Source organism: Lytechinus pictus, chromosome 13 (genome assembly GCF_037042905.1).
Source record: "Lytechinus pictus isolate F3 Inbred chromosome 13, Lp3.0, whole genome shotgun sequence".
NCBI lineage: Eukaryota > Metazoa > Echinodermata > Echinoidea > Temnopleuroida > Toxopneustidae > Lytechinus > Lytechinus pictus.
In genome coordinates this window covers 10,786,309-10,811,771 of record NC_087257.1, presented here as the reverse complement: position 1 = coordinate 10,811,771, position 25,463 = coordinate 10,786,309, and the positions used below count along the sequence as shown (strand labels likewise).

At 37.0% G+C, this 25,463-nt stretch overlaps 2 protein-coding genes across 2 annotated transcripts; one reads left to right on the top strand and one right to left on the bottom strand.

The window, feature by feature from the left end:
• Positions 1-1,794: 1,794 nt before the first annotated feature.
• On the top strand, positions 1,795-7,748 carry LOC129273984 (uronyl 2-sulfotransferase-like). The gene is made up of 3 exons (XM_064108725.1): positions 1,795-1,891; positions 2,654-2,820; positions 3,543-7,748. The coding sequence occupies exons 1-3, from the start codon at positions 1,797-1,799 to the stop codon at positions 3,698-3,700; spliced, it is 420 nt and encodes a 139-aa protein (XP_063964795.1). The 5' UTR covers positions 1,795-1,796; the 3' UTR covers positions 3,701-7,748.
• A 9,923-nt stretch (positions 7,749-17,671) lies between these two features.
• On the bottom strand, positions 17,672-22,711 carry LOC129274503 (uncharacterized). The gene is made up of 2 exons (XM_054911302.2): positions 22,574-22,711; positions 17,672-20,697 (listed from the first exon to the last, which is right to left on the bottom strand). The coding sequence occupies exons 1-2, from the start codon at positions 22,665-22,667 to the stop codon at positions 20,021-20,023; spliced, it is 771 nt and encodes a 256-aa protein (XP_054767277.2). The 5' UTR covers positions 22,668-22,711; the 3' UTR covers positions 17,672-20,020.
• Between the last annotated feature and the right edge of the window lie 2,752 nt (positions 22,712-25,463).

Sequence of the window (25,463 nt, the reverse complement as noted above, 5' to 3'; positions counted from 1 at the left end):
CCTCTGATGAAGTATTTCTTTTTAGGCCTCTAAATTACTGTAAATCCAGTAATAGTTACAAGTTAAGACGTGGACAGTTGTCTTATACTAGATGTTTAGAATTATTGAGAGAGGCGTTGGCGAAAGTAGGGTTGAATCCAAAGAGTTTTGGCATGCATAGCCTCCGAAGTGGCGGAGCCACAGCAGCAGCGAACTTTGGTGTTCCAGACAGGTTGTTTAAGAAACATGGTAGGTGGAGGTCGGAGACTGCTAAGGATGGATATATTAAAGACAATATGAAGGATTGTCTTTCAATTTCTATGAATTTGGGGCTTTAGAATTATTTTTATACCGGGTAAATTAGCCTCAGCCTAGTATGATTATACGTATAACTTTGTTAAAGATGGATTGTAGGCGTTCGATGAGATTGTTGAATGAGACATGTATTATTATCATTATACATTTAAAGTTGGTTAAATTGAAATGATTGCGTCGTGTAACTCATTTTCTTGTTTACCCGTTCTTTGATTGACTGAGAGGGGGAGCTATAAGTTTAGCTTGTCTTGCCGTCGAAGCTTGGTGCTCCCCTCGAAACAGGTATGTTTTTTGGAAAGTATATAAATGTTTTCTATTTCAGGTGTTGATGTTGTTGCACTGGTTGTGCTTAAGGATAGTGAGGCGTGACTGAAAATAATTTATTCACGATTGAGAGTCGAATTAGGGAATAAATACATTTTCTTTTCTTAGCAGAAGTATCCGATTAGCATAACAATGCTTGCGTGAGGAGTGTCTGAATTCCTAAACGATTCGGAATTCACTGACCGAGTTCGACACAGCACAGTACGGACGTCTTATTCGGGATGGATATGTGGACGATTGACTGGATGCAAGAAGATAGAGCAAAGAGAATTCTGATGGATGAATAGGCCTTACAGCATGTACAGTACATTGATGAGTTCTTCGAGATCTGAACTCAGAGGGAGGCCTCAGTACATTCGTCAGTAAGTACCGTTCGTGCTGTCTTGCCGTCGAAGCTTGGTGCTCCCCTCGAAACAGGTATGTTTTTTGGAAAGTATATAAATGTTTTCTATTTCAGGTGTTGATGTTGTTGCACTGGTTGTGCTTAAGGATAGTGAGGCGTGACTGAAAATAATTTATTCACGATTGAGAGTCGAATTAGGGAATAACTATGTAAGGGTACCGGGTAATTTGACGATGCTATTTTTTTCTGAGCAACGTGAATGCTTACGATCGACCGGCACTGATCAAGACAAGTCCACGCGCATGCGTACTCTTAATCCGAAGACGCAAGTTATGAATATTCATATGTTGGTCCAGAACTCGGTGGGAAAAATAATTTCGCGACCGGGCGCGGCCGGCCGCGATAAACCGATATGATGGCATAAGCCGGATTGGCTATATTTTAGAGATTTTTTCTGGTCTCAAAGGAGTTAAGGGGGTCTCTCAAAGACATAGGTAAGGTGGCCAGAATTGATCTTTCAGTGACTTCTCCGAGCCCTTCTGCGATCTCCAAGACTCCGTCGATAAAATCCCTTATGCTGAAAACTCAGTGTGGACATGGCAGCCAAATTCTGTTCAACTTTGCGCCACTGAGCCGCTTTATCTCAGGTGCTGTATATGTCCATTTGGGGGCATTGAATGACTTCCAAACGATTTTTAATAATGTGCGATATGGGGGAAAACTCAAGGTGCCTTTAAACACAGCTCTCTGTAAAATGGTCCCAATAGAAAGACCATTATGCATAGAAAATATCCGAATCGAATTGATTTTTTCTTTCCTTTTCTCCTAGAAAATCATGAGCATAGCCGAATGCCTTTTATCTGTTGGTTCACGTTGCATTAATACGGGAATATACCCCATTACCTTCTGCGGATTCAACAGAAGATGCCAGTAAGTATATAGATCAAAGCCCTACACACATGCATGGCATAAGCAGGGGGTGAGGAGGGTGCGAACACACGCCCTCCAGGCCGAAAAAAGCCTTCGGCGGGGGCGGGGTGGGGTCGAGCTTTTGAGAAGGGCGACATATTCTTCGTATCAGTGTTGCTATTAATATTGACATCTACTGTAGATATGAAGTACATCATATTTTTTTCTCCAAAATGGCACCCCCCCCCCCTCCTTGAAAAAAGCTGGTGACAGCAGTGGCACTGATGAGAATTTCATTTCACATTTGGATCAAGGGCATATCCCCCAGTGAAATGTTTGTCTGAATGAAAAAAAAAAACCATCAATGTGCTTAAAAATTTCTTCAAAATCAGATGTAAAATAAGTACGTTATGACAGAAATTTCACAAAACAGTTATAACCACATCCTGGTTGGTATGACCATAGAGCTATGACCATCTTATTGGGATTTTTTTTTTTTTTTGGGGGGGGGGGCCTTCAAAACCGTCGCGGCCCATGTAATATCATATTTTGTAACATGATATACATACGTACGTATACGTATGTAACTGGAAGATTGCATGCTGTTGGGTCTTAGTTTTATAGCTTTTGTAGCCTTTTTTTTTTTTTATCTATGTCTTAATTTTGTAGACACCCGTACATGGTCATACTAGAGTCTTTAATATTTTGCAGTGAAGCAATGTTTCTCTTTCTCCTGGTTCTCCTATTTATCTCTTCATTTTCTCTTTCTGAATCTGACACCAGAGAGGACCGTGCGTGGGCGTTGGAGCAGGCCAAGTTGAACATTGATAAATACTATACCTACATCGGTATCACCGAGGACTATGAGGCGTCTTTGAGAATCTTTGAGCATCTCTTGCCGGATATCTACACTGGCATGACAGAGTTGTATCTTTCACTCCTCAACCAAAGTAAGTCACCCCTCTTCTTTCCATCCCGGTTTGATCCGTTACATATGATCGTTGTACATCGTTGTACATCGTTGTACAAACTCTACATTATATAGGGCTCTGTTGAGTATGTACGGCGTTAGCTTGCGCAGATGTCATGTTCGAGTGCCCAAAGTCTGACGATTCTCCGTATGCGAATGCTTCGGCTGCTGTTCGAAGACCCAGGCAGGTTGGCTCCGCCTCCTGCTGTTTGCTGTGAGAAGTGACGTCAGGAGATGTTTGGAGCAGCGCCGTTGAAGCCAAAAGCAGCGCCGCGTATATGTGAAGACCTACTATACTTTGCATGTGCTGCGTGACTGGCTGATGATTGACGGCTGCATGCAAATTTGATCTTCGTAATGAAGATGGCGGCGAGTTTAGGACGTAACGAAACCGTCCAACAACGCCCTTTTGAATCCCGGGCACGATGACCTTTTAACAAGATTATACATTTATAGATTTCAGCTATCTCATGAGATCTGCATGCACAGTTGAATAAAACATGACAATAAGATCTTTCCAACGAAATTCATCTCAAGTTAAATCTGAATTACATCAATAGTGAAACTTAAAGACCATATACATTATAATAATGAAATGACTATGCGAATAGTAAAAATAAAGATCTAAAGTAAAGTTTGTGATAAGGATGAGTATGGATGACCTTTATTAATTGCGCCGAATTATTGTGTTCTTATTCACAGCAAATAATCAAATGGCCCGCTCCAAAACGAGACACAAGGAACCTCTCACCCAAGACCAACTTGACGTAGCAACAAAAAGGTTTGCTGTCGATTACGAGTTGTACAATTATATTTATGACAGGCATCGAGAACTCAAAGCAAGATATGGAATGAATTAGCAGTAGCAGCAGTTGTCGTCGTCGTAGTAGTAGTAGTAATAGCAGCAGCAGCATCAGTAGAAGTAGTAGTAGTAATAATAGCAAAAGTAGTAGTAGTAGTAGTATAGTAGGATCAGTAGTAGTAGTAGTAGTAGTAGTAGTAGTAGTAGTGGTAGAAGTGGTAGTAGTAGTAGAAGTAGTAGTAGTAGTAGTAGTAGTTAGTATAGTAGGTGTTGTTGTTGTTGAATATGATGGCGCTCTCCGGCAATCTTTCCAGATCATACGCGCCAGTCAGTTTTGTAAGTAGGACTTTGACAAGGAAAGCCCACGACGTAGCGTCGAACCATTTGGTGACGATAACATGAATAAGGTAAATTCATGAGAACTGACAAGTCGCCCAGCAATCTTTAATACATCGTCGGCGGTCATCCGAACCGTCTTATCAGCAGGGCCGTAGCCAGAAGCATTTTGTTGGGGGGGGGGGGTGTACCAGCTAAATTTGCCAACTAAATTTGGCGTGACAGCTCCAACGTGAGCACAGGGGGAGTATGATGGGGGATGTGCCCCCCCCTACAATAATCACATGCTAAAAGATTTTGATTTTTTTTAGAATTGAATTAGTGGCATTTGGTGAATAGTTTAAGGTAAATTATACAAAGATATACAAAAATATTTGCACTGCATAAAAATAAACATTTGGATCAAAATAGAAAGGCTAGTGTGCCGTAGTTGCTAACTTGCAGTATAATGATATACCCTATGCATTAGAACATGATGAAGATGAAACGTCACTGGCACTGGTACGGGTAGATTTCCTTTTAACAGCTTCAAATTGATTTTTTGGTGCATTTGCACTTGATATCCAATGTGTTTCTTGTTTTCCACCATTTTAGGGTGCTGTAAGCGATTATGTTTGTTTCTATAGTCGTCGGAAAATATGGCTCCACAAATTAACTTTACATTGAAGTTTGATCCGCTTCCGTTTCTGAGGTTGCTCAGGTTGATCCATTGTTGACAATGTTCAAATCTGTTTCAATTTCCAGGATCACAATCAAACAATATTAAACAGTCATGAATCAGGGCAGATAATTAGCAGCATGTAGGCTAGCTTATTACTCACATGTACTGGCATTTGACAGAAGTCGTTTTTTTATGTAGTACCAGACTCTTTTGATGATTGGAAAAACATGTTTAAACATGCATGATTTTGTTAAGTGGATTTGACAGTTATTGGGATAAAAGGATTAGACAGCTTTCAAACTGCATGTTTGAAGCCTGGAATTGATTGCACCAATGAAATTGACTTGATTGACTGCAACCCCAACCTGCCCCCACTCCCATCCATCCCCACCCCAAGCACATTCTGACACCATAAATTAAAAAAACAATCTTCGGCGACAGAATTTAGTAAAAAATAACTTAAAACATTTTTGTGTTTTTTGCCAACTGCAAACTTGTAGACAAGTCTACAAGTTGTCTACAAGTTGTAGACTTGTCTTCATGAATTTGCCAACTGCAGAGTTACCATTTTTTAAAGTCTTGTGTTCTGTTCTTTTCAGATCTGAAACGGGGCACTACTTGTACATCACTTTGCTGACTGGTAGAGCGTATAGTGTTCTGCCACTTTAATAGGCCCACTTTATAATTTGCCATCTATACTTTGGCTTTGATTATTCAACTTAAACCTTGGAAATTCATCCCACCCCATATTTCTTTACCTAGTCTTGCCTCTAATTTTACAAAACTAATGTGTTTGTTAAATCGTCAATAATTGTGGTATAATTTGCAAACTCACAAGCTTGTTTATATTGGGGGAGGACCTGGGACTTACTTTGTGTGTTATTATAGCTCCATCTGTTTTGTCCTTTGTATTTTGCTGACTAGTAGGGCTCTAAGCCTGGCTACATGGACTTGGATTTGCCAACTGGTTGTCTTTACTCTATAAGTCGTAACCTTCTTCGAAGTTAGTGCCCCTATTTTTCTTTCCTTTTTTTTCTTTCTTTCTTTCTCTCCCCTCTCTCCTTCTTCCCTTTTTCTCTTCCTTTCTTTCCCTCTTTCTTTTTCTCCCCTATCCTCCATTTTGCCAACTGGTACATGATATTGCCGACTGCCATGAATGTTGGGGGGGGGGGGGGTTTCACCCCCCCCCCCCCCTCTGGCTACGGCCCTGCTTATCAGTCAATTTTGGTCGAAAATCGATTTTGAGATTTTTGCAGAAAATGAAAGTACAAGTCCTCCTCTATTCATAACTTAATTTCTAGGCAGCAATTTATTTTATTTTCTGAGATATGAGAGGATTTTTACGGCGATGACATACAAATTTTTAATAAAATGCGCAAATCCCACAGGAAACGTGTACTGTAACACAGCGATACGACGTTTGACTAACCGCGATTTCAATGCGCGCGGTCATCCAAACCGTCATTTCAATGCGCGCAGTCATCCAAATCGTCGTATCGGCACTGGGCACTGCATTGACTTTGCACGTAAAAAGCGATACGACCTTTTGACTGATCGCGCGCATTGAAATCGCGGTCAGTCAAAATTTCGTATTGCTTTTTCCCTATGACCTTTTTGTACAGGGAAAATCTAAGCCGGTCAAACGGAAATTACAAGCATGTAGCTCTTTTGCGATATTTTCTCTGATCCTTATTTTTTTGTGTAAAAATTAAGATACCAATGTCAAGCAATTTTATTGGTCTTTCCAACCATGTATTTTTCTAGCAATGAATATGTTGTAAGGCTGGGTAACTAAGTGTGAAAATTATAGTAAACTTTGAAGTCCATTTTCTCTGAAATAGGTTTGCACCGTCGTTTGTGTGATACGACGGTACGGTTCGAATGACCGCCGATGAAATTCAAGATTACTGCAAACAAACGTAGAGGGCGCCAATATTTGTGTTGATCACTGCTATTATAGCTCACAACCATGTCAACGGTCGTTTCTTATGATCACATGTATAACCAAGATGAACGTGGCATAATTGAAGAACGCCGTCTAGAACGAACTACATGGCGTCGACTTTCATACACTGTATAGGGAGTTTTCTCTTACGGGGGTTCAAGAACAGATTAAGTATATTGTCAAATTCCCGGCAAATGACAAAGAACACCGAGAAGTCTTTGTCGATAATTGGTGAATCAAACCAGCAGTTTGTCTTTGATTCTGGGCAAATGACATGGCCTCAGCGGCGTAACAGGGGTCGGTGGCCAGGGGGGGGGGGGGCAAGAGCCAAAAATTTCCCGGTCATATCATGGTATGAACAGGCGTAATGGTGTAATGAGGCGACTATTTTGAGAAGGCCAGATGTTGCGTATCGGGCAGAATTCATCTTTAAAAACAGTTGCGAGCGAAGCGAGCGAGCAAAAATTGTTGACCTTTTTAATACAAAAATCCAATTTTGTGATAGATTTTGACATGATATCCAGAAAATAATATATTTCACTCTTCTCTCTTTAGATTCCTTTTTGTGTTCTGTACGCCACTGTGAACAGGATTCTTTGTGGCAGTAGCGTGAAGACTAAACAAAAGAAAAAAAAAACAGGGGAGCAGTATAGCACATGTGCTAAAAAGCTGCTTTATACAAGTCCCGAGTGAGCGAAGCGAGCGAGAAAAAAATCACCTTTTCAGAGAATCTAACTTTGAGCTATTTTTTGGCATTATATTCAGTAAATAAAATCCTATCCTACACTTTTCCTTTGCTTTTCTTTCCTCCTTTTTTTATTCTTGTTTGTAGAACTTTTTGGGGCCATGGCCCAACCCTTCCATACGCAGTGCTGTGCGGTTGGGGTCCGGGCGGAGCCCCCGGAACTTCTTGATATCAAAGCCATTTAAACATCGCAGATTGCCGCTATTTGAATCAAATGCGGTCATATACAGAATATAGCTTTTACACAACACATTTATTCAACCCAGTTTCATAATGAACCAAATATTTTGAAGGGGCAAAATATAGCAATGTGGGAAAATTTGTAAAAAAAAAAATCGCCAGCATGCAAAGCGAGCTGGAAAAAAAATGCCAATTGAATTAAATTCTAATTAAATTTCCATTATATTCAGCAACTAACGCATTTCATTGTTTCCATTCATTTCATTATACGTTGTCTCCTACAATTTCTTTTATTTTCTTTTAGGTATGGAACCAAGAACCCCCCCCCCCCCAAATAATTCCGGATGTGCAAAAAATAAAATAAGATTGTAATGTTACACGGAAATAGGCAAGCGAAATTGAGATACATAACTCGTTCTTTATTTAAAATCGTGCTCGAAATGTCCGCTTTTCAGATTGGAATATACAAATTTTCAGCTCGCGCTTCGCGCTTTCATCATTTCTTTAGCAAAAACCCATATTTTTCATGATTAAATAGGTGAATAGAATGCCCCGTTTTTTGTTCTTTATTAAAAACGTTCATTAAACTGTCAATTTTTTTCAGATCGAGATATAAAAATCTTTTTTATTAAAAACGTCCATTAAACTGTCAATTTTTCAGATCGAAATAATCATTGTTACCAAAAAAATGCTCAGGCTTTCAGGTCAGAATGTAAAGAAATTTCAGCTCGCTCTCGGCACTCGCCGAGTGTAGTAAGATATGTATTCTGTGTAGTAAGATATGTATCCTCCTCATGAATTATGTGTTACTACAAACAGTCCTAAACAGGTACCTTTTTCATGTTTTCAGGTCAGTATACAAAATAAATTCAGCTCGCGCTTCGCACTCGCATTAATTTGTTGGTACGATATGTGTCTCTTTCTCATCAGTCACATATATATATAGGCCTATGTATGTGTGTATGTGGGTGAGTTTGTTTTGTGTGATCGAGTGTCTTTGGAACATTGATTCCTGATTTTGCCCCCCCCCCCCCCCAATCTGAGAAATGGATCGACGCCCCTGGTTAGGAATTATTTGAGCGTCAAAATGAACTGATATATTGAACCTCTGGATCTGCTAGACTTTTGCAACTATACGCTATCCACAGTCAACCACAACTTAAGACCCGAGCTCAGAATACATGGAATACGTACACATGGAGTTTTGTGTGTGGGCGTGGAGGGTGGGTTTGTGTGAGAGACGACTTCGCGCCCTCCTTCCTCTTGGCATGCCTGGAGAAATGATTATTCCAGTGGATTAAATTATGTTTGAAGCTTGAAGTTTGAAGTTATAAGTAATTACGACATTAAAATCACTCTAATCATGGAAATCCCCTAAGCGTTCATGTTCCATATCAATTTTGAATATCTGAATAAATCGCTTTGACGAGATGATCCAAATTAAAGCATCCCCCAAAGAATATTTTAAATTAGAAAGTGAAATGTAGGCGAGTGTGTGGAAAAGAAAACGGGAGAAAGGTGAGCCAGGCGCCCACTAGAAGGGAGATCAATATTGTCTTGCGCATTTGTAGATCGGGGGGGGGGGGGGGCCTGGGTGAAGTGTCCCTGAGAAAAGTTTTAAGGCTTTTTTTAAGTTTTGCTCCTCTTGATTACTCTTTCCAGATAGGCCTACGCTTAATAGAAGAAGAAAAGAAACAATTTAAACCGAAAAAATGAAGAAAAACAAGGACGATGGACATGAGAGAAAGAATGAGAGTAATGTCGAATATTGGGGGCGCTAATTAACAAAATAATAATTATTATTTTTAATATGAATCAAACAAAGAAAAGGATAAGGTCGAATTAGTCGTGCGGGATTAAACACTGTCATTCTTTCGGGCGCAATGTCTTCCTTGAAACGTTGCGGAGGCGTATAGCCTGCCTGTTCAGACACTCTTGGTGCCCGGGGGAAGCGACCGAAATATCATCGGGAAGAATCCGAGTCAGGAATCTTCACATCCTTGAGAGTGTTCTCACCCTCATTCAGCTGGCTGGATGCTTTATTCATCCCATCGGGGTAATTTTAATATCGCACACTATCATGGAATATAATGCCTTCTGTTAACTGTCACGTCCCGAAAGAACGTCAGCCTTACGCACCAGTCACACCCCTTGAAACCGACTCCACTCTGCAAAAACTCCGGTGTTGATTTAACACCAGCCCGGAATCTATATATGTCCACACCAGAGAAGACAGTATTGAAATAACACCAGTTTAGAATCGAACCGATGCTGTTTTAATACTAATTGGTGTTGTATAAACACCTATCTGGTGTTAGACCAAAACCAAACTGGTGTTGTTTAACACTTCTCTGGTGTGGACATAATATATAGATTCCTGGCTGGTGTTAAATCAACACCGGAGTTTATGCATTACAGGGCCCCGTCTCACAGAGAGTTACGATTGATCCAATTAATCTCAACTGTATATGGAAATTTATCAAAATGAATGTCATAATTTTTTTTATACTGGATCTTTGTACAATGTCCCTTGTAAACAAAGTGAAACACACTGAATTTTCAAGAAAACAATGAATGCATTATTGAATACTACGGAGCCTTTAAAGTGTCATCGACTTGACGACTTGGCGAGATACTTTATCTTGCCATGTCGACATAATAACATTATTATGTCAACATGGCGAGATATTTTATCTTGCCAAGTCGACTTATAAAATGTTATTTATGTCAACTTGGCGAGATATTTGGACTCTCGCCGGGCCTTGGACACTTCATATCTTGCCATGTCGACATATAATGATTTATAAGTCAACTTGGCAAGATACCGTATCTCGCCATGTCGACATATAACTTTTTATAAGTCGAATTGGCGAGATAACGTATCTCGCCATGTCAATTCAATTTTTCAATTCAATTTTATTCAACCATAAAAATGTGTATATACAAATCAAACAGTGTACATAGTTATGTAACAAATGGTAAAAAATATGGCTAGGACCATAAAAAAGCAAAATGCTTGTAGAGAATGGCCCCCAAAACAATAGCATTGACATAATTCACAATCAGAAACAGAAAACTAAGAAAAACACAAATTTTATCAGCAGATATTTAAATGTATAAACATACACACATACACACACCATCACACACACACACACACACACACACACAAACCCTAGTAATTTTATAGATTTTCCATTAAGTACGCCCTACACATTTTTTTGAAACAGGATAGATCTGAACAATTTTTTAGTGAAATTGGGAGTTGATTCCATTTTTTTATACCGACTAAAGCTAGTGAATTTAAAGAAGAAGTAAGTCTCACTTTTGGAACATGGAAATTATCTTTTTGTCTAGTAGCATAAGAATGAACATTTGAATTGAGTGAAAACATATTGCAATACTTCAATGGAAAAATGTGATTTTTAACTGAGTACATAGAGATTAGAGTATTTAAAGTAATTAGTTCATGGAGAGGTAAAATATTCATCTTTTTGAAAAGGGGTTTACTAGCACTTTGCATATGAGACTTTGCAATTAACCGGATTGATTTTTTCTGTAGGATATATGGCTTTAGAAGGCGTGACTTGTATGTATTACCCCAAATATAGTTACAATAATTCAGATGTGGCAAGATAAGGCTACTATAAAGAATATTTAAAACATTAGAAGGTAATATGAATTTCATTTTATATAAGATACCAACATATTTAGATAAAGATTTACAAATTTCTGATATGTGTATGCTCCAATCCATGAGCTCATTAAAGGTAACTCCAAGAAACTTTATATTCTTCAATTTAGAAATTACAAGATTATCAATTATAATATGTGGTAGGTCATGGGGCACTCTCTTGTTCCTTGATCTAAATATAATGTAGTTTGTTTTGGCTATATTCAGAGCTAATTTATTTGCTTTGAACCATGTAGAGACTTTTGCTATTTCCCTGTTTACCGACAAGACAAGTGTTTTAATGTTACTGCTACTCATGAGTGCACAAGTATCGTCGGCAAACAGGGAAAACTTGAGAAGAGAAGAAGATTTGATAACATCATTGACATATATAAGAAACAAGAGAGGGCCCAAGACAGATCCTTGAGGGACACCACAGTTGAGATGCTGTATTGAGGATTTGACACCATTGACCATCACATATTGACTTCTGTTAGATAGATAATCTTCAAACCATTTAAGGGCAAGACCTCTGACACCACAAGAGTCAATTTTTTTAGTAGTATGTGATGGTCAATGGTGTCAAATGCCTTTGACAAGTCCATAAAAAGTCCAATGCAAAAATTAACCTTTTCAAGTTCATTATGAATAGAAGTACATAAATTAGAGACAGCTAATGAAGTCGAAAAATTTTTCCTGAACCCAAATTGAGCATCAGTTAAAAAATTGTTCATCTGTAAAAATGAATATAAACGTTCATGAATTATTTTTTCAAGAATCTTTGTAAACAGAGGAAGGATAGCAATTGGCCTATAATTAGTTAAATCGTTTGCATTTCCTTTTTTGAAAACTGGTACTACCTTGGCAAATTTCAGATGATTAGGTACTATTCCTGTAGAAATTGATGTATTGAATATAAAACATAGTGGTTCAATGAAGTAATGTATAGATTTCTTTATAACTTTAGGGTCTATGCCGTCAGGGCCGCTTGATTTTGAAGAATTTAAAGAAAGGACAATCTTTAATATTTCATTTGGAGAAGTAGGTCTGAAAAACAAAGAGTTCGGTGATTTGTTTCCGGTTAAGAATGAATCATATGACACACGCACAGGAGGAATTCTGTCAGCAATATTCTTACCGATATTCAAAAAATAAGAATTAAAATGTTCTACTATATCTTTTGATGAATTTAACTTTGAATCATTGCAATACATAACCGATGGTAACTTCTTAAAGCGTTTATTACCCAGTATATTATTTATGTTATTCCAAATCTTTTGTGTGTTTCCTCTAATTTGATTAAAGAGTTTAGAATAATATTCAGATTTAGCACTGCGTAATAAGTTTATCAATTTGTTTTTGTACTTAATGTAACTTTTCTTTTGCTTGTCAGAATATTTGTTCAGTAACTTTTTATACATTTTATTCTTCTTATTTATGGATTTCATGAGGCCATTTGATAGCCAAGGTTTCCTAAAAGTAACCTTCGCTTTTGATTTTGACTTCAATTCTGGAAAACATTTATTATAAATTGAGTGGAATATTGACATAAATATATCGTAACAATTATTAGCATCATCAGTACTATATACATGACTCCAATCAACTTCACACAGTTTTCTATTAAATTTAATTATATTATCATCATTTATCTGTCTTTTCGGCAATTGTGACTGCCATTGACATATAACGTTTTATAAGTCGACTTGGCGAGATACCGTATCTCGCCATGTCGACATAATAAGGTTATTATGTCGACATGGAAAGATAAAGTATCTCGCCAATTCGTCAAGTCGATGACACTTTAAAGGCTCCGTAGAATACAAGCATAATACATTTTTTTCTCGAACAATCGTGTCTTATAGATGTTGATGTTGCTAGCTTTCCATAGTTGAGGTTGATTTGATCAATCGTAGCTCTTAGTAATACAGGGCCCAGATCAATCAAAAAGTATTACGTTATTACCAATGGCATATACGAAAGAGGCTCGTCTTACAAAGAGTTTCGATTGAGCCAATGAAACGAATATAGAAAGCCAGCACCGTCAACATAAAAAATACATATTTGTTCAAAACATTTTCTAGAAATGATGTATATTCATACATTCACCAATTGCTTGACAATTAAGTATGCTTCTTTTTGTTTTCAAGGGACATTGAGCAAATTTCCTAAAGAAAAAATATGACTGATGGATTTCCATATACTTGAGATTGATCGGATCAATCGTAACTCTTTGTATTTAAGACGGGGCACCGGTTGGTTTGCAGTCGGTTTCATTGGTGCGACTTTAACATAAATGGTGGAGATATCTCTGACCTAATTTGTTTTACACCTCGGCCATCAGAGATATCTGTTATATTGGTACACTGTAGTCTGCAGGCACGGACCCTGATTGACACTTTGATCAACGAGTGGGTCTTCACACAAGACTAGCTCAAGTACAACTACTAGTAGAGCTCTGATGTTTTTATCTAAACGAAACGAGAGAGGGACCGCCTGTACACAAGTCATTGGGAGGGACCTTAGGCTGCATGTTCAGACCACTTTCTCGAGTGAAGGGTTTGGACAGCACACTGAAAGCTAGGAGGGGGGTTAATTAATGTCATATCGAGGGAATTAAGGTCGGTGGGCGAAGATCACGAACGTGGGATGATGCCGAACCTCCTGAATAATTAAGAAATAGATTGTTAGGAGGGCTCTAACGACACATTTGTGACATGTGTGACGAAGAGTATCTGTTTGTCACAGATATATTGAATAAATTTCCCATTTTAGAGGTTTGTAAATATTGCCAGTCAAAGAGACATTCGAGATAGAAGGATTCTGATGTTCCTTCTTTGCAATGAACATAAACCTCATGAATTATTCATGACGTATCTGCATTATCGTAAACAGTGCATATTGTATAGTGACTGCACTATATGAGTGCTGATTTTCTAGTTTAAATTTGAACTAGAAAATCAGCACTCATAGTGCAGTCACTAGACAAGCACTGTAAGTGCTAAATTAGCACTTCCTTTTTTACAGTGGCACAGAGTCAATTTGATTTTTAGTAAATGGAAAGATCGATAATTTAATTAAATCTATGCAATAAAATGTTGAAATCTTCACCATGTGGGTTTTTCATTATAGATTTTTTTTATTAAATGTATTAATGTATATATATATTTTTTTTCATTTCATTTGCTGTGTTGGTTTATAGGATGAGTGTAAGAATTGACCATTCTTGCTTCCAAAACAATTCATAAAAATATATAACATAAAAATAAAATGAACATGAACACAATTATACGGAATTGTTTAATACATACAAGTGATGAGTTTGCTTGCATAGTTGTAAGCCATGGTGTGTGTATATATGTAGGTATTTTATTTGTTATTATATTTTCATGGAATTATTAATCATTGTCTTCATTTTTTTATTTATTCCCTGTTATTTTTTCTTCTTAATTTACATATTAATTTACAGTATACGTACATAAATTATTGTGAGGAAACCTATCAGAAAATATTATTAAGTATTAAAAAAATCAAAAGCTTTTACTCGCTCGCAGTCCCCCCCCCCCCCCCCTTATGCGCCATGTTGGACCCCTCATAATTTTTGGCTCGTTTCGCCAAATGACGCTATAATTTGATATTTAAAAGAAACAAGAAAAGCAATAAGGTTGGAAAATGACAAAGTTAAGGCATCTTCATGTTTCACTTTTATATTTTCACTAAACAGTTATATAACCTGATAATGGTTGTTTTACATAAACTGTGTCAAACTATTTTCAACTAAAATATAAATCTTCATTAATTACAATGCAATAAAAACGAGGTACATGTATTTATGTATGACGCCCACTTGCATACTTGCCCTGTGGTTCTTAAATAACTTTTAATTCAAAGCTATATAAAAAAAACAATTACGTTCCTTCTATTTTGATGAAATTTTTCTATTTTCATCTGATCAACATCCTCTAGTGCCTGTGAATGAACTTGAACTAAATATTGAAATAAGGAATCGTACATGATTATAAACAGAATGAAAACAATAATATCACAACATTGGCTTTTAAAACTAAATGTTACGTTATACAAGCAGTAGCGTTATGAGCTCCAAAATTGAGGGGGTCAGACATAGCGTATGGGGCAAAATTTCTGAAAAGCTGCGAGAGCAAAGCGAGAGAACAAAATTGTGTACCCTTTTGATATAAAACTCTAATTTTGCGATAGAATTCTGCTATACATACAGTACTCAGCTAATAATCATATTTTACCGGTTTCCTCTCCTTTTTTCTTGCCTTTTCTCCCTTTTGTTTGGTAATGGAAATTTTCGGTGTCCATAGACTCCCAAGCCCCCCCCCCATCTGTAATGCAGTAACTGCAAAGAAAAACAAAACAAATATAAATGCAAGTAATACCTCAGTCACATTTCCTCTACGGCGGCCGTACGGCGAGTCGAAAATAGCCGGTGTATTCATTTTTAATCAAACCACATTTATGTTATGATCGACTTGTGATTTCGACATTCAATTGGAACTAATACATACACCACAATAGGGAGGAGGGGTTTTTTTCTCAACGGCGTAAGGATGATTACAGAAAAGAGTAAATATTTATGAAATTCCAGTCAAATCACATAAAACAGCTGGGAGGTCTTTGTCGAAAATATTAGTGAACAGAACCAGCAATTTCGTCCTAGCTTATAGCCCACGGAGCAGACGAATAATTGCAAATATGTGTTTTGTTCGGAATCAAGGACCAAACGGTTGTTTTTATGCACGAAGTTTTCGACAAAGGCTTCTTTCATGTTCTTTTTTATGACGGGCATAGAACAATACATTTTCTCCGTTCTTGAATCGGTGAGAGAAAACCCCGATGAGTGATTCAACCATCGAGATGGATAAAATGAGACGCTGGATGTAGATGGCGCTATACCGAAATTGGTGTTGATACTGAAAGCTAAATCTAATAAGACAAACTGGTCTTTCGTCTTTTGCAACATAATGTTGAATTAATCTACTCTCATCAATGATACTTTGATTTGTAACAGACAGAAAAATCCAAAGGAATCGAGTATTGGTTTTATTCATGGCTATTTGTAAATACAAAATGTAATCATACAGAATCAAAATAGAAGTAATTTCCCGTACTCTAAAATAAACTAGTTTAGAATGAGTAGGTGAAGGGTCGGCTGCAACTGAATTTATTATCTTAGTATTTCACTCTCGACCTTCCGATTTAATTTCTTTCCTTTTCTCTCTCATTTTGCTTTCAGATGCTTACAAAGAGCCCGATATCAGGGGCCCGTTTCATAAAGGACTTGCAACTGTTGTAACTTTGCCATGAGGGATAAGCAGCCAATCAGAATTTTCCATGGTATAGTTGCCATAATGGCAAAGTTACAACAGTTGCAAGTCCTTTATGAAACGGGCCCCTGATTGTGCAGATCTCGTTTGTCATGTCTGTCAGGTCTGTCAGGGGCGATTTTCGAGTGAAAAATGCTTGAAAAAGTGCAAAATGCAAAATATACGCCCATGATTTTTCCTTAAAAAGGAATATTTACCCTGACAATAAACTGGTTTTAATAGTACACTGCAGAAACTCCGGTGTTGGAAACACCAGCGCGGAATCTATATATATATATGTCCACACCAGAGAAGTATTGAAACAACACCAGTTTGGAATCAAACCGATGCTGTTTTTAATACTAATTGGTGTTGTATAAACACCTTTCTGGTGTTAGACCAAAACCAAACTGGTGTTGTTTAACACTTCTCTGGTGTGGACATATATATATTCCGGGCTGGTGTTAAATCAACACCAGAGTTTTTGCAGTGTAGCAGAAAATTACAAAGATCTATTGGTGAAGGTTTGATGAAAATCGATCAAACAATGAGGTAGCTGTGAATTTTTCAGTTTTTATTTTGTGACATCACAAATGAGCAGCCCCTCCATTTTGTTGTGTGATATTGATTTACAAAAATACATTTTCTCAAAAAATGAAAGTGATTTTGTTTGCGCCATAAATATATCATCAGACACACGACTACCCCCTTCGATAAAATTTGTTTTATCATGTTCGATTACAATATGGAATTTATATTACGCACCAAATTCAAAAAAAATGGAATATACATGAATATGCATGTATTTTCATCAATAAACAATATCGAATCAATATCTAATCGATATCGATATAATCTATTAGAATTTAGAGTAAAAATATCGTGGCCGAGTGGTCTAAGGCTACCGACTAGACTGGGGTTCGATCCCCGGCCACGGCACTTAATCCCATGAGTAAGGCATTCAATCTACAGTGTGGGAAAACTTCTTTTTATGATGGAATTATGGCCTATATCTAAACATGTAAGAAAACATGTATAATCCGGAAAAAGTCTATGAACATATTATGTTTGTTATGTTACTTTGTGGATTTTCTTCAATTTGTATCCTGTTCTATTAGTGGTAATTTCTTATTGTATGTCTTCTTTTCTTTCTTTTCCTGATTTGTTTTCATCCAACCTCCTTATCCAATAACCACACACCATCTCATATCCTACACCCACACCATCCTGTGTCCTCATGGCCACATCCTATCCGGTCTAGTTTCCCCGAAATGTTCATGTTTTCTTCTCCCTTAAGATCCTCATTAATTTCATTCATATCTTGCCCTTTTCCACATCCTCATTTTTATATTCCATCCCCCCCCCCCCACTCATCCACGAAATTCCATCAATTTCTTTTCATTCCACCACCGTCATTCTTTATTTCTACACTTCTATAAAGGGGGAAGGTCACCCTGCCAAAAAGTCTATTGTAAAAATAACTTTGAAAAAATAATGAACAACATTGATGAAGGTTTGAGGAAAATCCATCAAAGATTTTAATAGTTATTAGATTTTATTTTAATTGTATCGTGAATAAAAAAATCAATAAAATGTCATTTTCTCTAAACGTTGAAAATGGGTTTTATCGTACCTTTAGTATGTCAATAGACAAAGTATTTCACACTCGCTCCTGAATGGAGAAAATGAATTTTTGCATTTTTTTAAATTACATAATCATAATTATGGGATATAGCTGCTCGTAGACGACATCACAAATCAAAATCTTATAATCCAAATAACTTTCTTAATCTTTCATGGATTTTCCTCAAACCTTCACCGATATTTTCTTTTATTATTGTTTCAGGTAGTTTGACAAGCGAAACGTTTCGTCAGGGTGAACTTCCCCTTTAAGTCTATCCTCTTCCGATAGTATTTTTCATTGTTCCATGCATCTTTTGCAGAAATGCTTCCCATTATTTCAGACTGTACTCCATGCTGAAGATATTCATATCTCAATAAATAGAGTAAAATTCACAAAGCAAAATGCTGAAAATTTGATCAAAATCGGATAACAAATAACAAAGTTATTGAACTTTAAAGACTCGCATTATTCCGGTGAAACAATTCTTGGCATGTCTTCATGAAAAATTCAATGTGCAAGCTGAAGATGTCATATCCTCACTTGTTCTTTTGTATTTTATTATATGAAATTAGGTTTATTCAAATTTTTTCTACGAAGAACTAAAACAATTTGATTGACAACTGATTAATAGCATTGGTTATTTATTGCTGCATCTTATTTCATTATAATGGAGACACATCATTTACACGTGTATGAAAAAATGAAACAATTATGATTTCATGTAATAAAAATGAAACAATTATGATTTCATGTAATAACATAAGAAAAAGGAAAGTGGGGATGTGACATCATCAGCCCACCTAATGAATATTCATGATGGGGTACATATAACTATTTTCACAAAATATTGCTAAATTTAAAATTTCAATAACTTCGTTATTTGTTATCCGATTTTGATGACTCTTTTGCTCTGTGAATTTTACTCTATTTATTTAGATATAAATATCTTCAGCCCGGTGTCTATATATCGGTCCACAACACCAGTTGAGAATCAAACCGATATTGGTTTAACACTAACTGGTGTTGCTTAAATGCGAAATTGGTGTCAGTTTGCTTAACCGTTGTTTCAACACCTCTCTGGTGTGGATTGATATATATAGATATCAGGCTAGTGTTGAATCAACACCGGTGTTTTTTCAGTGCGTAGGAGACACATTTGCAGTTTCCTATTATCCTGAACTTATTGCAATCACAAATTAAATATGAAAAAAGAGAAAAATTGACTGAAAAATAGATACGATTCCCAGTACAAAATGAATGTAGGGAAGTTTTTGAATAAAAGTCGTTTAAATTGAGCTTATCATACACACTCTATATTGGTAACGCAACTGAAACAACCAAATCTGTGTTAAAAAAAGCAAATATGTAACTTTTCAGAAATTCATTCTTCCATCATTAATTATGACTCACGTTATATCTTTTCTTTCGAAGTATGAAAAGGAATAAAAATCTAGTGATGGTTGTCAATTTGAGGATCATACGCAGAATAATTTTACCTTATGAATGCTGTGTGCCTCAACAGACGGATAGGATAACATCCATTTGCTAGAGATGTCAATCTCAATATTCAAAGGGCTCAAATTTGAGGCGTATGCACTCTAAGAATGAAATGCTAGGACTACAATTCAAAGGTTGGAGGAATGCCACTTTTTTTTCTTCTAAATGTTGTATTTACCACTTTAAAAGGTTCGACACAACACTTAAATTTATTTATTATAACATTCGTAAAAAATTGTCACTCCTCCATCGATTCCATTGTTGATTTAACATTTCATTTTTATTTTTAGAGTGTGTATTAACGTCTATATCATATACATTGCTCAATACATACTAAATACTATCAATACTATATACATTGCTCAAGTCCCTCCGGCCCGTCGCTTATTCCACCTTTTCTCTGTTCTCTATTGTCTTATTTTCCGTATCATTTTTGGTTTCATATCTATCCATGTGTATGGAATCCCCGTTTTGAGCCGTGAGCTGAAGCTGATTATGATTGGTGGGTTGATCAGCTGCATCGCCACGCTCGGCAGCTACCATGGCAACCTGGTTCATTCTTGCTTCAGCGGAAAGCTCTATCTCAAGGGTATCGTTCTGTCCGCCGTCATTGGCCCCCTCAACGTCATCTTCAGTCACTTCAGAGTCGACGTCGGTGTCGGATTCGAAGTCGTCCTCTCTCACTGGGTTCTTGCTGACATTGTCAGCTTTATTCAGAGTGGTGTTACCGGCGACCCGCGGCGGAGAAACGAAATTCGTTGCGTTATTTTTCAAACTAGTCTCAATAGTCTCTTCGGAGTCCACAGACCACTCTTTTCGAATCTCTCTGCCTTTCCCTTCACTCGCATCGTAATAATACTCCTCGGAGTTGTTGGACTTTATAGCACCACTCTTGGTATCGTCAAAGTCTGAATTTCTTTCATCGAATTCATAGTCAACTTCCCTGCTATCACTGTTCTCCTCCCCGAAGGTTCCGCCGATTTCTGAGCCCTGCGTTCCGTCTGATTCGCTCCCATCGTTGTATTCCTCATCCAGAAAATCCACGGATTTGAATCCATCGTCTGCATGGTAAAATGAAACATATATCAATTTGATTTATTGATTCGGTATTCATCAGCGCCCGAAACGATTTTGAAAGTCACGGTGGGGGCTGATATTGTGCATAAAAATCACGATAACGGTATTTTTTATGTTTGGTTCATGGTTACTGCCCGGGCAGGGGGTAAAGACTCAGCACCCCCCCCCCCCCCTATACCCGGTTCTGCACCCTTAAGTTTAGTCTGCAAAGAACCATGATCACACACAGTGTCGCTGAATAAAAATCAACGACCTTTACATGCAGGGCCCTGGGAACGATTTTTTCCGGACTGGGGGTGCTGATGTCAATTTGACAAGCCCCTCCCCCCCCCCCCCACAAAAAAAAGATTTCACTACAAACTGAAGGTTTCACTTCATTCGACTAAATGAAGGTCATTTTCGTCCCGAGAAAGTTGACAAGCCCCCCCTCAAAAAAAAAAAAGTTTCACTACAAACTGAAGGTACAATTTGACAAGCAAAAAAAAAAGGTTTTTGTAAAAAAAAATGTAGATCGTTTTTTTAATATATTTTTCCATTTTGTCACACCTAGAATTCCTGGGGGTGCTGCCTATGGAAAAAAATGATACACGCAGCAGGAATATCTTGGAGGTGCTTCAGAACCCCCAGGGCCATGTCCCAGGGCCATGTTACATGTGGTTAGCATAATTTCAGAGAATGTTTGAAGAAAGCTTGAAGAAAGTCACTGGATGCACCGATCTCCACACATGATTTCGATTTTTATCCAATTTACTGTCTACTCCCAAATCTCATGAAAACAATAAATGGTCCAAAATAATAAAAAAGAATGATGCAAATGTTGGTGGTCTAAAAGGTGCTGAGAACATCATTATCATCATAGTTAACTCTCCCCGACTCAAATAAAAGAGGAGGTTTTGTAAATATGATTATCTGGAAGATCAGTTATATGTAACTTATTATTGAAATTGAAGGGGGAGCGATCTAATCAACCCTTTGTGACTGTGTTATAAGCAACTGGTCCCATTAAATATACAATTTGGGATAACCATCAATAATACAGATAATGAATCTGCCTATAATTGTATTCCTAGAAAGAAACTATTTTTTTTTGTAGAGAAAAGTACCTGTTGTATTTAGTGGTAATGTTACCATACAAGTCAATCAAGTGGGCCTGTATTACAAGAATATAGCTTAGAATATTGCATGATGCTGGCCAGATGTGAGTAGTTTAGAACTCGAGCTGGCGCTATTAAAGCTGTTGTTTATTCGCTGCTTATTTAGAGAGGAATGTCACCCTTACGATATATAGTTTGCTTTTAAAGCAGAAAAATGGAGGAACATATTGGGGAGGGTTTGATGAAAACCCATCAAAGAATTAGAAAGTTGTGAAAAGTTTTAGATTTGTGACGTCACATATGTAAGTAGCTTTTCTCGTTTATCGTGCAATACAACTTCACATAATTATTTAAAGAGAATATGATGAATGTAGTATGTATAGATGTTTTTATTGAAGAGGGTATCAAATTAAATTGTTAGTCTTTGGAATTTCTGATGAATGCTTTTAATAAAACCGAAATTAATATGAATTTGAATTGCTGATGATACATCCACTGCACATAAATTACTTTTAACGGGGGGGGGGGGTAATATTTTGGGATTAAAAAAAATTTCACCCGACACACGGGGAGCCGCTCGTTTGTGACGTCACAAAGTTTAACCTAAAAAAAAAATCATTAATTATAGTTCTTTGACGGATTTCTCCAAAGTTTTCAAGTACATAATATTTCTGCTTATCAAAACCAAGTCATCATAAGGGTGTATTCCCCCTTTAAATGGTTGAAATAAAATCTTCCGATTTATCTTGCAGTCACTCCAACATACCTTGTCTGATAAACCAACAGCTGACTCGAACCAAGGCTAGGACAAAGACTACGAGTATGATCAGGATTTTTATATTGAGTTTAGTTGGTCTCATCGTGTATCGACGTTGAAGTCTGTGTAGTAGGGGAGAGAGATAGGGTTCCCATGCACCCGAATGATATATTTTTTTAACCTACATTTTTGTAATCCGTAAGATGTGTAGTGAATGAATTTTGATGTTCCCAAAACGAAATATTGTCCCATGGGGTTCAAATTCAAGATGGCGTCCAAAATGGCCGCCATATTCATGGGATTTGGTTTTTCGTACATAGATTCCGACACAAATATTCATTTGCCACAAAATTAGTGTCATATGAAAGATAAATAAATTTTCTACAAGTTGATACTATTCATGGGTGATGAAAAGCTAATTCGGCTGAGATTTTAATAAGAAAAGTGCAATTTTGAGAATTTTTTCCAAAAAATTGAAAATTTGCGAAATACATGATTTACCATAAATCTAAAGAAAATAAAGGAATCGCCTCAAAAATTTCTAGAAAACTTTCCTAATATACAATTATTAAGTGGACGAAATTCTAAATCGATATCGTTTTTAGTCACAGACTTATAATGTCTCAAACTTGAAAATTCAATTTTCATAAATTTAGCTTTTTTACTGCATATCGGAGACTTGGATACACTAATGTATATTGTCACATTTTCAACCCAGAAAATGGAGATAGGCCTTAATAAAATGCAAAATTATATATTATTTTGTTGGTAGAATTTACTACAATCCCTTTATTCTTCGATTTAAAGTCGGTTTATATAGTTTTGGAAAGAATTAAGACTTTTGGCCAAAATTTGTATGTTTTGGTAAAAAAAATGCACATGCACTGTTATTTATCAGATTTATTATGAATATCAGTAATTAATGCACAATCTCAACATTCGATATGAAAGAGGATGTATCAACGAGAATATTGGCAGGCTTCATGCCACCATGAGTATCTTCATTTGATTTAGAAAGAAGGAAAATATGCTGAATGTATTAAGCGATTTTGCGCTAAAGTGAGGCCAAAAAGCAACCTCGGTGTGGCAGTCACACCCATGAAAACGATTGCAAAGTGATGAATGGTATGCCATTCAAATAATACAATAGCTTGGATCAGCCTCTCGCATCGATTGTGTTGGTATGACTAACATACCTTAATGTACAGTATGTAATGTGCATCGTAATAGAAATGATTCTGATTCAGAAGGATGTAAAGGCAAAAAATGTGTTTCTGTTACATCATAAAGAATTTATTTAATTAAGTCTTTTGCAAACAGTTATAAGATACACTAGCACTGCAGGTAATAAAGATGAAGTTCTGACACATCAAGACACAACTGAAAGGAACATGTCAAAGCTACCTCCACCCCTCCTCCTTATCTGTATTTTGAATTTATGGCCTTTATTCCAAAATCAGGTTTATTATCCAACACGTTCTAACTCTTTTCTAAATTTATGAAGAGCCAAAATTATGTTGATTGTATATCTCTTATGTTTACAACTCTGTTCCGTTTGCTTTCATAATGAAGGAAAAAACCTAAATTATCATTCTCAGACAACTATTAACCGTTTGGGGGACAATATTAATATTAACTGCTCTCCGCAGTAAAAGTCATTGGGGGTAATTCTGTCGCCAGTCAAAAAGTGATCATAGTTGAAAACCATAACGTAGTTCAGATGACCGAAGATCTGACATGATATCTGATGATCGTTTACCAAAACAAAGTGGAGGTGCCGTGGCCGAGTGATCTAAGGCGCCTGGCCATACATGAAAAAGTCCGGGATTCGATTTCCGGCCGCGGCAGCTATGCCCGTGAGCAAGACATTTAATCTACAATGCTCTTTTATCCTGCTTTGAAATAAATGAAAATGCTATATGCATTATTGGTAACTAGGTGTGAACTTGTTTTAAAAAAAATCACGATCAAAATCAAAAGGTCGAAAGAACTAACCAATCAGCGAAATGAACACAGCACACGATACTATCACAGATCATGATCATTATCAGTCTAAAGGCAGTCTATCCAACTTTGCATAATTTGACACAATACACACCAATGGGCCACACACAGTTGTAAATTCAGAAGGTACAGTAGCATTTGCTAACATTTGAATATGCCCACAGAGTCGGTCAACATAAGCTCTAGCTACCTAAGAGTTGACTCACGTGCAAGTACTAACACTATCATAGTACGTATACGCCAAGGAAATATAAAGTTCAAAGTCTGAATCATTAGTGAAACAAACACCAGTAAAACTTGAAGCTTATGGTGAGATTCCAATGAAATGTAAAGGTACACTTGACATAAAATGTTACAGTCGGAAATGGTCAACACAGACATTCTATGTACCAGATGTCAAGGTTTCAGCTATCCTTGGGTTGTTAGGTTGCACTGATCTTGGAATTATCACAGTTCACTCTATGTACAATTATGACACACCTACACCTAACCCTAAACCTAAACAAACACCTATCACAAGTGATAAGGATCTCGAACAAGCATTTCCAGAGTACTTCGATGCTATTGGTAGTTTCAAAGGAAAAACGATGCTTTATGTCAAGGACATCGCTAAATCTACCATAGACGCACCACGCAAGTCTATCACACTAATTGAAGGACAAAATCAAGATCAACGTGGAGGAACACAACAAGAAGATGTACTTGTTCATGGAGACGGCAAAGCAAGAAGACTCAGTGTTCAACAGCTCCAAGTGCACAATCAAGAAAGAAGCTATCAACTTCTTTGGCTCCAAGTGCACTAGATCAGATATCTACCCAGATCCTAGCAAGGTAGAAGCCAACACATTACCCAAGGACAAAGAGGATGTTCAGAAATCCCTAGTATTGTTCAAAT